This window comes from Trachurus trachurus (assembly GCF_905171665.1).
Source record: "Trachurus trachurus genome assembly, chromosome: 10".
NCBI classification, from domain to species: domain Eukaryota; kingdom Metazoa; phylum Chordata; class Actinopteri; order Carangiformes; family Carangidae; genus Trachurus; species Trachurus trachurus.
In genome coordinates, this window is record NC_139894.1 from 37,226,926 (window position 1) to 37,244,836 (window position 17,911).

Sequence of the window (17,911 nt, forward strand, 5' to 3'; positions counted from 1 at the left end):
CGGACAATTCGGCGCTACTCAAGCTAGCCGTTGTGACCAACGCACTTCTGGTTACTTTCACAAAATAAAACACCCGTTGCCCTTTACATACAGAAAACCATGACGATAGAATTTGTGCTTTTACTTTGAAATAGGAAGCTAACCTACCCTCGATGTAGCTAGCTTGAACCAAAATAAACCGTCTTTGCTTGAACCCTCCGTTTTGACCGATCTCGTCCTGTTGCCGGCATTTGACCACTCAAGATGCCTTACCGGAGAGTTTTGTCAGACGAAGATCAGTCCGTTTAGAGTTGTTGAAAAGTGTTTCTGATGACTTTAGGAGGAGGCATAGACGTCCGGCGTTTTTGAGCTAAGCTAATCAGCTGTGCGCCAGCTCCCTTGTTACTGCACGCACAGTCTAGAGGATGGTGTCTATCAGCTTGTCATGGACTCGGGAGTGAGGCAAGATACGTAAAAAAAAAAAAAAAAAAAATGTTGGCGTATCCCTTTAATATGCTGTGTCAGGACTAATCAAAGTGTGACAGTGGACATCAGTGGAGAAGTTGGTCCTACTGTGGCCCAGACCAGATCATATCTAAAATGCATCCTGAACGCATCTTGGGTGCATTATACGAAAAGTTGGACTTGCATGACCTTAGGACTTCAGTAGCAGGGGTGAGCAGGGTCTGTGTGAAGGGTGCATTCAGACTCACGCAGACAGTTGTTATGGGTGAACATGCGCTGCAGCTTCAGACAGTCCTGCCACTGGTTCCCACTACTGTCACAATGGCACCACAGAGACACGTCAGCCGAGCTGTTGCTGATGTAGTTGGGTGTCATGATGGTTCCTGCAGGTCAGAGGTCATCAGTCAGACCACAAGTTATATCCTAACATCAAGGATTCACAATGAGGTGGAAACATCTGCACCAGACTCTACAATGAAATGTGACCCTGAAGGACAGACAGGTTAAAGATGATGATTTTTGTCATATTTCTATACAGACAGACAGACATACAGACAGACAGAGAGCCCTTTCACTAGTTTTACATCTTAAAGGGATAGTAGCATTTTTTTTTAAAGTGGGGTTGTATGATCTACAAATAGCCCCTAAGTATTTTAATTGCAGTAGAAGACTCTCTGCACTCCTCCCGTTAGCAACGCCAGCCCATAGCCCTGCCCAGAGATTTACAACATACAGTGTTGTGAACAGACCCAAAGAAACGGCCTATTTTCACGGCCTAAAAGAGGTTTTACCTAAAAAAAAATACACAGTTCCATTGTTCGCTATAATATATTTTTTTCCAGCCCTTCAAAGTGCAGGAAAAACACAGTTTTTATTTGGACCATCTTGGTTTCCCTCATCAAACTCATCAAATACACAACCCAACGCTGTCGTGGACAAGTTGTGAGCTGCACAATCACCACGCTATGAGATAATAATGGAACGTTACAAGACGGAGCTGTTTTGGAGGTAAATTCATGCAAAACCGCTGATGCGAGTTGCGTTCAGGGACAGTTTTTCATCAAGCAGACTCTGTATTTACCTCAAAAATCGTAACGTTGTGTTATTATCTCATAGCGTGGTGAATGTGCAGGTCACAACTTGTCCACCAGAGCGTTTTGGAGTTGTTGGATTGTGTATTTGATGAGTTTGATGAGGGAAACCAAGAAATTCCTTTAGCCTCCGTAGCGTAGCTCTGAGCAGCTCACGGCTCTGTTCTAAAAATAGCTTACACCGACAATTAAAGGTAACAAACCTACTGCTATGACTATAGGGATTATGGCAATGGGCCAATTTGCCAAAATGTTGAACTATCCCTTTAACATTGGGCCATTTTGTGCAGATACCCCCCACCCCCCAAACCCGTCTTGTTGTGTCTTGTACCTATGAGTCCAGCATAGGCTCGAAGGCAGAGTCCCGCTGAATCCTTCAAACAGCCGCTCGCTGTCAGAGTAGATGGCTGGCAGTTATTGAGGAAGTCAGCCAGTCTGGACCTGGCAACAACACAGACAATAACATCAAACAGTAGAGATGAGGATGTGAGTGTTTCATTCAAATGTAGGGTCAGTAATCTAGTGTAGTAGGAGTGTTGACATATTTGTCTGTCTTTTAATCATTATTTTATTCTTCATACCCTGGACCTGCTGTTCCCTCAGACCCATATGACACTATGGGAGATGTGTCTGAAAGATTTCCTTCCTTTTTAAAAGGGACAACGAGGAGTTTTGGAAAGCAAAGTGTTTTCACACTACATTTCCCATGAGCCTCTGCATGCACTGTGAAATTCTTGGACCGGCGCAAGGCGGACAAAAGCCGAAACATTTGCCAAGAATGTTTTGATTCATCAAAACAAATCGGCGGCGTTATTCCCATGACCCGCCGGGCAGCGTCCGCAACCTTGGCGTGATCCTGGACCCCACCCTCTCCTTCGATCACCATGTCAGCTCCGTCGTCAAGACCTCCTACTTCCACCTCCGCCGCATCGCCAAAATCAGACACTGCCTCTCTCCCGTCCTCCACTCTCTCCACTGGCTCCCCTTCAAAGCCCTCCACCACCTGGCCACCATGTCTCTACCCTGTTTCTTTGCAAGCGTCTTTGGGTTACTGAAAAGCGCTATATAAATTAAAAGAATTATTAATTATTATAAACATGAACCAACCATATGATAATCAACGATGTGTTAGTACTCAGACAGACGGTATCAGCTTCAAACATGTGACCAACCTGCAGAGATCGTCGCGGCGACAGAAACTCTGCTGGTGTAGGCAGTTGGGCTGGTGTCCCTCCATGTCCTGGTAGGAGCAGGAGGGCACGATGGTCTTCCTCCTCCTCTCCCCACACAGAGCGTCGGTGCAGGGGCAGAACAAGACCCCCAGGCTGTACTCTTCAGGGACCCGCTCCAGGAAGCGCCGCAGGGCCCGATGGCACTTGTGCTGGTTGCACCGGTTGGAACCGGGAACTCGCTTGGTGCAGGCCAGCACGTACTCTGATCGCAAAGAGCCGCACTTCTCATACAGGCCGCAGTCCTGTGCTGCCTTCAGGCACCGGTTCTCACCATCCAGCTGCATGTGAGAAGCTGAGGAGGCGTGAAGAGAGGAACACAACACAAAACAGTAACTCTTCCTTGATCTTAACCCTCCTGTTGTCCTTCTGGGTCAAATTGACCCAATCTGTTTCCTTCCTCCATCTTTCCTCCTTTCCTTCCTTTCTCCCTTCCTTCTTTCCACAATCCAATTTCCCTCCTTTCTTTCTTTCTTTCTTTCTTTCCTTCCTTCCCTTCATCCTTACTTCTTCTTCCTCTTGATCCAGTAAACCTGATCTGTTCCCTATACCTCCATATTTCTTTCCTTCCCTTTTCCCTTCCTTCTTACCTCCCTTCTTCTTCCTTCCTTTAATGAATCTGTTCCCTCCCTCCATCTTTCTTTCCTTCCTTTTTCCTTTCCTTCTTTCCACAATCCTTTTTCCCTTCCTTCTTTCCTTCCTTCCTTCCCTTCGTCCTTGCTTCTTCTTCCTCTTGATCCAGTTAACCTGATCTGTTCCCTATACCTCCATCTTTCTTTCCTTCCTTTTTCCTTTCCTTCTTTCCACAATCCTTTTCCCCCCCTTAATTCCTTCCCTCCCGTCGTCCTTACTTCTTCCTTGCTTTTTGACTCAATTGACCCAATCTGTTCCCTCCCTCCTTCTATCTTTCCTTCCTTTTTCCCTTCCTTCTTTCCTCCCATCTTTCCCTTTGTCCTTCCTTCCTTCCTTCCTTCTTTCCCTTCATTCTTTCTTCCTTCCTTTCTTCCTTGACCCAGGAGGACAACAGGAGGGTTAATAGCTGTAGGTTTTCATGTGTAAGCTGGTACAGGAGCAGACGACTGTGATAATGTGTTTTACACAGTGTAACTGATTGACCCTCAGTTATAGGTCAGTATTACGGTGGGTCAGATTTTCCCATCTTTTCATTTTCTTCCTATCTTTTTTTTAATTTTGTTATTTCTATACCTTACACAAGGTATGTGATTATTATTTCTTTACTGTGCTTCAATTATTTGTGAGATCAAGGTGAGGTCATGTTATAAGCCTTTCGCGTTTCAGACCTCACCTGCACATTTCTTTTATCGTATCTTTCTTACAAGTAAGAGAGATAAGTAAATGTTTTGTTTTATTTTATATGTGCAAATAAATAAAGTCTAAAAAAAAAAAAAAAAAAAGGAGTGATTATGCTGATGGACAGAGAAGTGTGTTAGTGTGTTTTACCTGCCACTAAGGATGCCATGCGAGTATCCATTAGGGTGTCATCATAGGGAGACATTTCCAGGTCATCCTCCCCTGGAGAGCACACACACACACACACACATGCACACTTGAGTTAGCATTTAGAATAGAATAGAATAGAATATTCCCCTCTGAGTCCGGGGTTAGCTGTTATCAACATCCGGGGTCTGTAGTTTGACCTACTGACCTCTGACCTGGATGATGTCATCTCTGAGTGCCGTGTGTTTACCTGAAAGTTGCTACTGCTAATACTATGTGATTATTAGGACTGTTAACAGCAGAGCTGAGACTGATTGTGAGTAGTCAGTGTTTCTTTCCTGCTCAGATGGGCTGGGGATTTAATATAATGATTCTGGTGCTGTATTACTGTAATGTATATAACCCATATCACTGCCATTCAAGTCTCATCAGGGTGGGTGGAATGAAGACCAAAATGAGAGTAAACTAACAGTCATCATGCCATCAGGTAATTGGGTGTAGATTTTGTCCCATTGTGAGAACCATTAGCAGAGCTTTGATTGATGACCGGACAAGTCATTTGTTCCTCAAAATTATTTAAACACACTCCAAAGTACAAACTCCATCAAGAATGTAATGGCATGTTAAGTGTTTATGTATGTAAATCCTATTCCAAGCTATATATTTATGGTAATGACACGCTAGAGCAGCCTAGCAGCTTTAGGAACTGAAGAGTGTGTAATTACACTAATGCTCCAGTGACTAATAGGCCACAGGGGAGAGGCAGCCCAGTGACTGTGTGTGTGTGTGTGTGTGTGTGTGTGTGTGTGTGTGTGTGTGTGTGTGTGTGTGTGTGTGTGTGTGTGTGTGTGTGTGTGTGTGTGTGTGTGTCCACAGGTCTTTGAAACTGAGGCTGGTTTGGGTTTATTAGTTTATATTAATAATATTAATATTATTAATAATATTAATATTATTAATAATATTAGCATTAACAGTGGTTCTTAAAGGCTGTTTTGTGTATTTTGTATATGTGTGCGTATTAATATAGAGATGATGCTATTTGTCAGCCTGGTGTTTGTGTCAACAACTCTGTGGTTGTCAATGAGGTACCCTTATAGACCCACTAGAGTAATTACTAGGGTGACCAAACGTCCCCTTTTGGCTGGACATGTCCACTTTTTACATCCTGTCCGGGGCGCCGGGGCGGGTTTTATAAATTCATGAAAATGTCCATGTAGTCACTGTTTTGTTTAGTTTTTCTTCTAAATAGTCCTACCTGACAGCCGTGTTGATCTGTGATCAGGGCCAGCCCGAGCCTCCATGGGGCCCTAAGCACTATTTTATTTTTGGGACCCTCTATTAGGCTACTGCCAATAATACTGATTATTGATCATTTAGACACCTACTACAAACTAATTTTTTCTAATCTGTCATTACGGATCATCATCCTAGCCTGGAATGTTTTACCTATGGTTGTTAATCTGAAATGGTATCAAATTCAGCCAGAAGTGAAGCCTGATTTTTTTTTTTATATATATTTCTTTGGGGGCTTTTTCATGCCTTTATTTCATAGTACAGTCGAGAGAGACCGGAAATGGGGAGGCAGAGAGGGGGAATGACACGCAGGAAAGGGCTGCCCGATGCGGGACCTGAACCCGGGCAGCCTGCGTGAGGACTACAGCCTCAACACATGGGGCACCTGCTTAAAGCGACAATGAGGAGTTTCTCCATCGGCAGAACAAAAAATTCCGCGACAATAAAAAAGTATCATATTAATGTGGATGAATCTACGTTACCCACACTTGTTAATGGGCCCATTTTCGATAAATATATCGTTTTGTCTCTATCGTTATTTTGTTATTATTAGTGGTGGTGGAAAAGCTGGTCGAGCCGACCAGCTTTTCTTTACTTTCGGTTTCGCGGAAGCTGCCCGGCGAGTCATGAGAATAACTCCGCCGAATCGCCGTTTATGGTGGGAACTACGACGGTATGTGATCGTCTTCCAACCTCTGACTTTAATTCTTGATGAATGAAAACATGAGTCTGTCTTGCGCCGGTCAAAGAATTTCACGGTGTGCGGAGGCTCATAAATGTAGTGTGAAAACACTTCGCTTTTCTTAAACTCCTCGTTGTCCCTTTAATATTCAAAGTGATATAGTACTAAATGTCATATGGGCCTACTAAAAGTTACAAAATAATCCAACAGCTAATGCATTTGCTGTAACATCAGCTATTTTTTTTTATTTTTGGTTTTAAATAAACTGCAACAGCAATGTGAAACAACACCTTAACCTCTTAAGACCCCGCGTACACCGTGGACAACACATTTTGGGTTGTCTAAACCATAATACTTAAATATGCTTAACGGGACCGGTGTGCACGTACATGGACGCTTACACTGCCAACTAGTGGTGTCAGAGGATTTACTCCTACACACTACAGGTAAAATCCAAGATGGCGGGAGACACACTGGAAAATTCAGGTGGCCACTCCCGACCCAAGAGTCGACCAGGTAAAAAATCCAATCAAATTTCATGGCTGATTCTTGTTCAGATATTCATAAAAGTGTTTTATGTATGTCTTGGCATGCAAATTTGACAAAGGTTTGAAACAGTAACGATGTACTATGCTGCTAAACATGATGTCCACGAATGTGGACAGAGGGACTTCATTATGTTGAAAATGTCAATATCTTAGCACATTTGTTAGTAACAAAATGTTAGTATGAAAATGCAGTTTGGGGAAATGTAGGTAGAAAACAATGGTTTATAACAGCAGAAACAGAAATGCATTGTTTAGAAATAAATCTACATGGGTTTTTATTGGATTTTTCCTCATAATTTTATTTCTGGAGTGTATTTCTCTATCAAGAGAAAAAAGGATATTGGAGACAATTGTTGTAGACAATTTAGAGGTGGGAGATTTTTTTGGCATTGATTATCCTGTGGGGGATTTATTTTGAAGTCCTTGTCTTGTCTTCCTGTGTGCTCCCTGCCCTTGATTACCTAATGTGTCTCACCTGTCTGATTGCACCACCTGTGTCTCATTCCCTCATGTATTTAACCTCAGTGTCTCGCTTTGTCCTTTGGACATTACATACGAGCAGTATGGAGGTATTTGGATGTTTTTTGGTGTGTCTTTTTGTTACGAAGACAGTTGGTATCCATTTGCAACCGTCATATGGACATGCACTGCTACGCCGAGACCCCCCTGTAACTCAGACAAATTTCAAATTTTGGGTGAACTATCCCTTTAATAATCACTATTAAAAAATGTGTTCAAAGTAGGAGTTTGAAGTCCGTCATATTTGTCATAATTCTTTTTTGAAAATGGAATACATTGTGATAGAAATCCAGCTGTAAATAAGTGGCAACATACAGCCCCGTCCCCACCCAGCACCCTACCATGGACTGACCTGGGAGCAGGCGGACCCTCCAGTAAATACGCAGACACTGCTCTTCCTTTCGAAAGCCACGCTGGCACTTGCAGGCCAAAAGAGCTGGGTGTTTGGCCAGCAGAGCATCCTGCCTCTCAAGACACTCGGCCGCCACCTGCTCCCCCAGTGGGGTCACCGCCGCGTCAGCCGCACACAGTTCTAGGCCGTGGTACAGCGCCTCGCACTGGGAATCTGCCGCACAACCCCGATGAGCTTCGACACAGTCGGTAGGGAAGGAAGGAAAGGGGGGGATGGGTGCTGAGGATGGCAACACATCTAGGAGACAAAAGAGACAGGGAGGAGACATGTTAGAAAAGGAACAGGTCAGAGATCAGATTTTGAGGGCCAAGCCATCATGACATAACAACCAGAAAAGATGTAGAGGTAAATATGAGTTGCAGCCTCACACCAATGATAGTGTCAGTAGCACTGTGTGTCCTTAAAGGGATAGTTCAACATTTTGGCAAATTGGCCATAATCCCAATAGTCATAGCAGTAGGTTTGTTACCTTTATTTGTCGGTGCAAGCTATTTTTAGAACGGCGAGCTGTTCAGAGCTATGCCTCAGGGTTACGAGACGGAGTTGTTTTAGAGGTAAATACAGAGACTGCTTGCCGAAAAAGGCAACGTGTCGTGCATCAGCGGTTTTGCATGAATTTCCCTCTAAAACAACTCTGTGTGGTAACGTTGTGTTATTATCTCATAGCGTGGTGAATGTGCAGGTCACAACTTGTCCACCAGAGCGTTGTGGAGTTGTTGGATTGTGTATTTGATGAGTTTGATGAAGGAAACCAAGAAATCCCATGAGCCTCCATATAGCGTAGCCCTGAGCAGCTCACGGCTCCGCCGTTCTAAAAATAGCTTGCACTGACAATTATAGGTAACGAACCTGCTATAATAATAATAATAATAATAATAATAATAATAATAATAATAATAATAATATTGTTCGCTATAATATAATTTTTTCCAGCCCTTCAAAGTGCAGGAAAAACGCAGTTTTTATTTGGACCTAACCAACTCATGTATCCCTCCGCCCAGGGTTAGCGCCCGCCGATCAGCAGTTGGTTGGATCCAAATAAAAACTGCGTTTTTCCTGCACTTTGAAGGGCTGGAAAAAATTATATTATAGTGAACAATGGAACTGTGTTTTTTTTTCTTCAGGTAAAACCTCTTTTATGCCGCGGAAATAGGCCGTTTCTTTGGGTCTGTTCACAACACTGTATGTTGTAAATCTCTGGGCAGGGCTATTATGGGCTGGCGTTGCTAACGGGAGGAGTGCAGAGAGTCTTCTACTGCAATTAAAGTACTTAGGGGCTATTTGTAGATCATACAACCCCACTTTAAAAAAAATGCTACTATCCCTTTAACAAAATGTCAGGTATACAAAAGGTTATATAAAAATTCAGTCTTTACAGTTGTCATGGAGAATGAAATTAGCTGTAGAGACCAAAACAGTTTAGTAGCAGGCTGTAAACATTCCGTTGTTGGACAGAACAACATTGTAGTATATACTGTAGGCTAGTAACTGACTCACTGTTGGAGCCACACTCTAGTGGCCATAAGAGGAACTGGAGTTTTTGTTTTCCAGTGTTGACTTTATTTGTCAGCCTGAGGTTAATGATTGATGGTGAAACGGGCCATCTGCAGCCCCCCCCCCCCCCCCACCCCCCCGCCCCACACACACACCTCCAACCGCAGTGTCTCGTTACAGCTGATTCACTCTGCTTCACTGACAACAAAAACCTCTCACTGAATGATTTGACTGACTGATCTTCCTCCCTTTAGAGTCTACTACAAACAAAAGATAACAATGTACAAAACAAAGACAACCACATCCATTAGTTTGGCGTCATTAAAGCTGCCGCTCTTAACCCTCATTGCAGAGGTCTAAGCAACACCTGACTTCCTCTGAGTGTTAATCACTGTTTCAGGTTGTTAACTTGACTTTTATTGTTGACTTTTACTGAGGGAAAACCCCCTAAGCTTAAAGTGCAACTCCACTGCTGTGGCTGATGCACTGACATAAACAACACTCTGCATGCAGTAGTAATAATAATAATAATAATAATAATAATAATAATAATAATAATAATGAAATGATGATGAATGATGGTTTGTGTCAACCCAGATGGATTCATTTCTACAATAAAAATATGCAAATGTAATATCACTCTTGTGGAACTTGTGGAAAGAAATTAAAAACAAACAAACTAAAAATCATCTGACATAGACTACCTCCTGAACGTGTTGTAATGGAGGTATTATACCTGCTCCAGATGTTTGTTTGCCTTTCAGAGCGCTGCCTCACACCATTCTCCCTACTGTTCATCTGTGGATTATATGGCGATTGTGGCCACTTTACAACAATATCTACAACTGTGTAAGCAGCATTGTATCTAATCTGTGTTTTGATGGTAGCATCTGATCCAGAAGAAAACCTGTCTTCGTCTTGTGATGCCAGTTTTAGATGTGCTGCATCGACGACACTTCCCTATCTAAACACATGTAGGTGAACTCACAAGCTTGATAGTTGCCCTAACCGTATTGTTTACACATTTGCTTTTTAGATTAGATTTATTTGTCATTCTTATGCGTCAAAAACAAAAAAATTGTGTCACACATCCACCACTTGGAGATCAGTGCAATAGATTAAAACAATATGGTAGTAAAACATAGTAAAACATAAATAAAAACAACAGATAAAATGGAGGTTATAATTTCCAATAAGGGTCCCTTAATTGACGTTAGTTAGTACATTATTAAGCATTAATATATAAACGAATGTATTAATTAATGCTGAGTAATGCATACATAATGATAACTAATTACGTTATTCAACTTTTATTAACTTTGAGTAGTAAACATTAATTAACCGTTACTAATAGGCAACATTAATTAATGTGTTTCCTAATCCTAAGTAATACACTAATTATGATTGTTAATATATCCGTTAACAGTTAATTCATGCTTAATAATGTACTAACGTATTTTACTGGACCATGCTGACGCTGAGAGTGACAAAGTGACAGCTGACGCCCCCCCCCCCCCTCTCCCTCTCTCTTGCTGTGTGTGTGTGTGTGTGTGTGTGTGTGTGTGTGTGTGTGTGTGTGTGTGTGTGTGTGTGTGTGTGTGTGTGTGTGTGTGTGTGTGTGTGTGTGTGTGTGTGTGTGTGTGTGTGTGTGTGTGTGTGTGTGTGTGTGTGTGTGTGTGTGTGTGTGTGTGTGTGTGTGTGTGTGTGTGTGTGAGAGAGAGACTCACACAGTCTCTCAGTTGTACAGATGCTGAACATTTTGCAGATGGTTTTAAAAGACTGCACTATGGTAGCCTATGTATAGTAGAAAAGTTGTTCCTGTGTGCCTCTTGCTATAGTGTTATTAATAATTCCTTTTTGCTGTTGTGAATATCAGAATATATTCTACACACCTGGGAGCTTTTGAGCTACCGCTCCCTTCTCATTGTCTTCGAAAACTGTCCAGTACCCAGGTATTTATTTCATAGTCGCACTGTTGAATTTTTGGCTAAAAAGTTACTGAATCGATTTCAAATCACTGGATCGGATCGTTCTAAATGAACCAAAATCGTCCTTGAATCGAATCGGCAACCACGAATCGTGATTCGACTCGAATCGTTGTTAAAACGAATCATTACACCCCTAATGAGGTGTGAAGAGTTGAACCACTATATTTTCCATGGTATGACCCTTTTGGTCATGTGCAGCACAAAGTAGCATGACCCCTTCCCTTCCAGTTGCAAGCAGTCAGCTGTGCACCAGCAGCCTGTGTTGATGATAGCAGAGGTTTGAACACCCCAACATTCCCTCTGTCAAAAAAAGACTGAGAAAGAATCTGCATTGTCAGGCATGAATGATTGTTGTCCAGTGTCTCTCATCCTGATAATCATGAAATGCATTGAACAATTAGTGATAGCCCACATTAAGGGCAGTGTCAACATCAATGTGGACCCCTGTCGGTATGTCTTTAGAAGAACTGTTCCACATCTGATGCATTTTCATCTGTCATCAAATCAGCCCTCATTCACTTCTGTGTTAGTCTGCTCTTCCTGGGCTGTAGTTCTGCCTTATTCTATATAATTATCCTGCCGACTTAAATCAACAAACTGCTGCTGCTTAGACTTCACCCATCCCTCTGTCTTTGGTCTGTTTGTCAAAAAAGTCCAGTACAAATTTGCAATGTCAAATTCCTGGATTTCTCCTCCTCCCCCAGGGATGTGTCCTGAGCCCTCTGCTGTCTCCACTCTTCTCACCAGTGACCGTTCAGCCAAACATCAGTGCAGTCACACTGTGAAATTTGCAGATGGCACAGCTTTGGTGAGATTAATCTCCTACAAAGACCAGTTCAGACAGCAAGTGGGGAAACTAGAGGACTAGTGCAAAGCAAACATTCTCTCCATCAACGACTTCAGGTGGAGTGGCTACAACCCCTCCTCCCCTGGCTACATCAGTGGAGCAGCTGCCATGGTGCCCTGCTTCAATACCTGGGGATGAACGTTTCCAATGACCACAACTGGACCGGTCACACAGCCTGCAACGTAACAAAGGTAAAGCACACCTTTACTTCTTGCAGAAGCTGAAGCATGCTGGCAGCAGCATCCCACTAGAAGGCACTGAGAAGTGGTCAAATCTGCCTAAAGAAAATCCTGCATGGCAGCCTCCTCTCTATCTGGGACATCTACATCAGCAGGTGCAGGAGCAGAGCTGCCTGTATCATGGAGGACCCCACCCACCCAGCACCTGGGGGCAGTGCACCATCTTATAATGTTACAGAAAACCTGCATATGTTTTTGCGCTTCATGTTCCTACACTAGAGAACTTGTTCCTCTTGTCACCAAACGCTGCTGCTTCACTAATTTTTGAAGTACCACTTATTTTCTGGATGTTGCTTATATGCTTTCCATTCATATTGCTGTTATTTCGAGCAAAAAATAAAAAAAAAATGCGGTTAATCGCTATTAACTCAGGAAATTCTGACTTTAAAGGGACAACGAGGAGTTTTGGAAAAGCGAAGTGTTTTCACACTACATTTATGAGCCTCCGCACCGTGAAATTCTTTGACCGGTGCAAGACAGACTCATGTTTTCATTCATCAAGAATTAAAGTCAGAGGTTGGAAGACGATCACATACCGTCGTAGTTCCCACCATAAACGGTGATTCAGCGGCGTTATTCTCATGACTCGCAACGAAACCCAAAGTAAAGAAACACTGGTCGGCTCGCCCAGCATTTCCACCACCACTAATAATAACAAAATAACCATAGAGACAAAACCAGATATGTATCGAAAATGGGCCCATTAACAAGTGGTAACGTAGATTCATCCACATTAATATGAGACTTTTTTGTTGTTGCAGAATTTTCCGTTCTGCCGATGGAGAAACTTCTCGTTGTCCCTTTAAACGTGATTCTAAATTTCAGTCATTTGACAGGACTAGTAAAAATGTAGCACAGCTAGCTACATCTCTCAGTTTCTCTTTAACACCAGGAACCAGAGCAGAGTGCAGAATCCAACCAACCTAAAGCAGACAACACTGTGGAGCCAAGACTTCATCATCATCATCAGTATAGTTTCTGGGCTTTTTGCCTTTAAGTGATAGTGAAGAGAGAGGGGAAATGACATGCAGCAAAGGGTCGCCCGAGTCGGGATTCGATACTGGACCGGCTGCAGCGATGACTATAGCCTCTGTATACGGGGCCCCCGCTCTACCGACCGAGCTGACCGACGCCCCGACCTGTTAGTCTTTGAGGCTGTTTGGATGTGGAGCAGCAGACAGGAAGAACGGCTCACTGGTAAACTCCAATGACTGATACGCACAGCGGAAGAAGGGAAGAGTTGTGTGAGGACAGCAGAAATGTCACATAGGGAGGAGAAATAATGGAACAGAAAGATAGATGGAAAAAAGGGTGAGGTGGGAGAGAGCAAGCAGGTGAGAGAGATAGAGGCACAGGCACAGTGAATGCGCCTGTGTGAACCTTGATGGGTTGGACACGCACACAGTATGAGGCACAATCAAAATGCAGCGCTGAAAATGATGTTCTTAGAACCACACAAAGAGCGGGCACACACACACATACAAACACACACACACACACACACACACACACACACACACAGAAAGCTGCCCTGAGAAGGACCCTTTTATGTGTGTGTCCTGCTGGGAGGGAGACTGGGAGGCACAGAACCCATCATTATTACCAGAACACAATACTGCACAACCAGGAGGGGAGGGGGTGAGGGGGCAAAGCAATCTGTCTGAGACACACACACATACACACACACACACACACTCGCACATCTCAGAGTCAGAGTAAAGTGGCTGAGATCGCATAAACAGCTTAACATTCAGCAGTGGATCAGTAGACAGTATGTAAATTGAATACTGAGTGTGCTGATGAAAGACTAAGCACATACATAAAACATTGTTGGTTGAACAAACAGCCTTTGTGGAGCAGCACAGGCCAAACACCTGAGAGTTATAGCGCTCAGCTCAGCTCAGCTCCTCACCTCTCTGACCAGACTCACCACACACCTCTTGTCTCTGCTGATCTACAGACGTTTCCAGATGAACTGGCTCCTGTGATGTCTGCAGCTCCCCGCGGGGTCACATCATGCTGCTTTCAGCTACTCTTCCACACTAATGTCTTGTTTCACTCTTTTACAAATGTGGAGACTAGAGGAGTGCAGCTCCCAGATAGTGCCGATGTTAATCTGCATAAAGTGTTTCAGGAACATTGGAAAAATCTACCGCTAGTTTTTGTGTGATGTATTAACCCTTCTGTTGTCCTTCTGGGTCAAATTGACCAAATCTGTTCCCTTCCTCCATCCTTCCTTCTTTCCTTCCTTTCTCCCTTCCTTCTTTCCTCAATCCTTTTTCCCTTCCCTTCGTCCTTACTTCTTCTTCCTTCCTTGAACAAATCTGTTTCCTCCCTCCATCTTTCTTTCCTTCCTTTTTCCATTCCTTCTTTCCACAATCCCTTTTCCATCCCTTCCTTGAACGAATCTGTTTCCTCCCTCCATCTTTATTTCTATCCCTTTTCCCTTCCTTCTTTCTTTCATTTCTTCCTTTCCTTCGTCCTTACTACTTCTTCCTTCCTCTTTTGATCCAATTGACCTGATCTGTTTCCTATCCCTCCATCTTTCTTTCCCTTTCCCTTCCTTCTTCCTTGAACAAATCTGTTTCCTCCCTCCATCTTTATTTCTTTCCTTTTTCCCTTCCTTCATTCCACAATCCTTTTCCCTCCCTCCCTTCCTTCCTTGAACGGATCTGTTTCCTCCCTCCATCTTTGTTTCTTTCCTTTTCCCTTCCTTCTTTCCACAGTCCTTTTTCCCTATCTTCCCTTCCTTTCCCCCTTCCTTATTTCCTCCCATCTTTCCCTTCATCCTTCCTTTCCTCCTTGACCCAGGAGGACAACAGGAGTTTAAAGGAACATCTGTAAAGTACAGCATATATTGATAGTGCTTGGAGAACATAATACATGTGCATGTGAAGCTTTGATGAACATCAGTAAATCAAGGCATCTACTGATAGCCTGCACATCAGGCATTTAGGGAAGAGAGGAGTAAATTGTTGCACCTCTTGAGAGTCTGCATGTGAGACAGTTAGGAGCTGCTCAGAGCTACGCTACGGAGGCGGAGGAATGGGATTTCTTGGTTTCCCTCATCAAACTCATCAAATACACAATCCAACAACTTCAAAACGCTCTGGTGGACAAGTTGTGAGCTGCACATTCACCACGCTATGAGATAATAACACAACATTACCAGACAGAGTTGTTTTAGAGGGAAATCCATGCAAAACCGCTGATGCACGTTGCCTTCAGGGGCAGTTTTTTTGACAAGCAGTCTCTGTATTTACCTCTAAAACAACTCTGTCTGGTATTTGATGAGTTTGATGACAGAAACCAAGAAATCCCATGAGCCTCTGTAGCGTAGCTCTGAGCTCTGCTCCGCCGTTCTAAAAATAGCTTACACCGACAATTAACTCATTGAGTGCCGCGCTCCTTTCCAAAGTTTTAGTCAAGTGTACCGGCAATTTAGACCATTTTTGACGATTTTTGTAGAGCCACAGTGTATTCAATTTTATTGCCACTAACACATACTGTAGCTCATTTGAAAGGTGAAACTTTATGCTTCAAATGGCCACAAACCGTTTGTCTCTACGTGCCTCCGTTCCTGAGAAAAGTCAAGCTAAACATGGCTGGGTTTCACCAAAATCCCTCCTTTTTTTCTAGAAAAGGAGATAGAGCGTCTTTTATGAAAGGTGCTCTGTTTGTGTCTGTCGCTCTTCTGACACTCGCATTTCTGGATCAAAGGGCTCGTGTAAGATAAATATATACAACAATTGTTGTTCTATTCACAAAACCACCATCGGGGGCGGGGGGGGCACCACTAAACAACAATAACACAGCCTCTCGCCACGGAACGTGATGGTCACTCGGCTACAGCAGGTCGGGAACACCGGTCCCACCGGTGGTCGCAGTCCTTCTGTGGTACGGGTCGGTGGTGCTGGCCTGCTTTGGCCCATAGACCATCATATTTTACCGCGGGAGGACCTTGGGGAGGACACGGTGTTGCTCCAGATGAAGACCAGGCGGACTGTCGGCTGAGAGCTTCCTGTTTCGGCTCCGAGCTGCAGGAGCCTCGTGGGTGAGAGCAGAGCAGCTGCTGCATCCACATGCAGAACACTGTTTGCAAAAGCCGAGTTATGATGAAAACTTCCAGATCATGAGCTGTCATGAGTTTTTGATCGTCATCTATTTCAGTTCTACTCGTAGTAGAGTCCCCAAATTTACACATAAGGTGGTTAAAGTGTCTAGTTTCATAAATTTTAAAAAAGCAAAAAACGTAAAATCTCGTTTTTGGCACTCAACGCATGGGAACGAAAAACGAGAAATTACGTGGTTGGCACTCAATGAGTTAAAGGTGACAAGCCTACTGCTATGACTATAGTGATTATGGCAATGGGCCAAATTGCCAAAATGTTGAACTATCCCTTTAATAGCATTTTATTTAACATTTTATGTTTGATCACAAAGCATATGATCAAGTGGGTATACATGAGTACCAAACAAGATTAGGCCTATAACACGTGAATTCTTTTCAACCCGACTGCAGTTATGAAGTGTGCATAAGTACTAAAGTAGGTAGGTAGAAGGTAAACAGGGAGCAGATTCACATCCATTTAGAAATTAACGACCAGTCAACGATCTAACAGAATTTTTAACCACTGTCTCTATGTAAACTAATAATTATAGGCTGAATAATACAATAATAATAATAAAAATAATAATACAAACAAATAAAACTGCTTACTGTCACACAGGCAAATGACAAATAGCCTATTGTATGAACTATGAAAATACTATTCAAGCCACAGGCCTAAATTCACTTTACCACTGTCCACTTACATTTACTCTTCTACTGATTAAATCGTAGGAGAAGGAGATTTTCCTAACGTCTGTCAGACAGTGGATTTCTCTTGGGAGTAAGACGAGACTCCAGAGGCTGAGAAGCCTCTCCACAGGGGCACTGGAGGGTGGTGGTGTATTGAAGCACAGAAATACTTGCCGATGTTACAAAACACACACGCAGCTGCAGCTGTGCAGCGCCACATCCACAGCTCACTGGGTCATCTGATTGGTGCTCCTGTCTATCTAACAGCCTGGACGCACTCACAACCCGAGATGTGCGGCCAGTCAGATAGGGTAACATGGGCGCCGATCAGACACTGCCTCCGCTCCAGGGCGCTGCGCTGCAGTTCCGCGGGCAGTGTGTCTGGGCCAGAAGGTGATTTTGGCCACCACCTTCATATTTACAGCGTGCATAGTATAGGGGCCGTTCAGATGTTGTGTCTTGCACAAGACCCCTGAAAGGAGAAGGAAGCCCGTATGTGGAAAGACATCGCCTCCAAGATGTAGAATGTGTATTACAGCCTGGTCGCACTGGACGGGAACCGAAGCGCAGCGCCCTGGAGCGGAGGCAGTTTCAGATAGGCGCACCGCACATGTTAACCGGTCTGCCTGGTCGCACATCTCGCACTGTGGAGCGCAGTGCGCGCGCCTGCAGCGCTTCAGATCGGTTCATTTCTATTTTTCACGCGAGCCGCGAGCGCCGAGAGCGCCGTCTGTCAAGCTGGATAGACCAGATCGTACCAGACAGGAAGTCGGGCACAGAAAAGGCGAGAGAATCCGGTCAATTTTCAAAATAAAATAAATAAAATGATGATTAACTAAGGTGTTGCTTGTCCATCTATAGCCTAA

At 43.6% G+C, this 17,911-nt stretch overlaps 1 protein-coding gene across 1 annotated transcript in view; it reads right to left on the reverse strand.

The window, feature by feature from the left end:
- The window catches only part of gfra3 (GDNF family receptor alpha 3), a 58,404-nt gene that overhangs the window by 17,429 nt on the left and 23,064 nt on the right, over positions 1–17,911 (reverse strand). The window contains exons 2-6 of the mRNA XM_083980134.1: positions 7,617–7,913; positions 4,226–4,297; positions 2,708–3,059; positions 1,867–1,976; positions 693–827 (exon numbers count right to left, since the gene is read on the reverse strand). Coding sequence (XP_083836260.1) covers positions 693–827; positions 1,867–1,976; positions 2,708–3,059; positions 4,226–4,297; positions 7,617–7,913 — 966 coding nt within the window. The remainder of the gene's footprint in view (positions 1–692; positions 828–1,866; positions 1,977–2,707; positions 3,060–4,225; positions 4,298–7,616; positions 7,914–17,911) is intronic.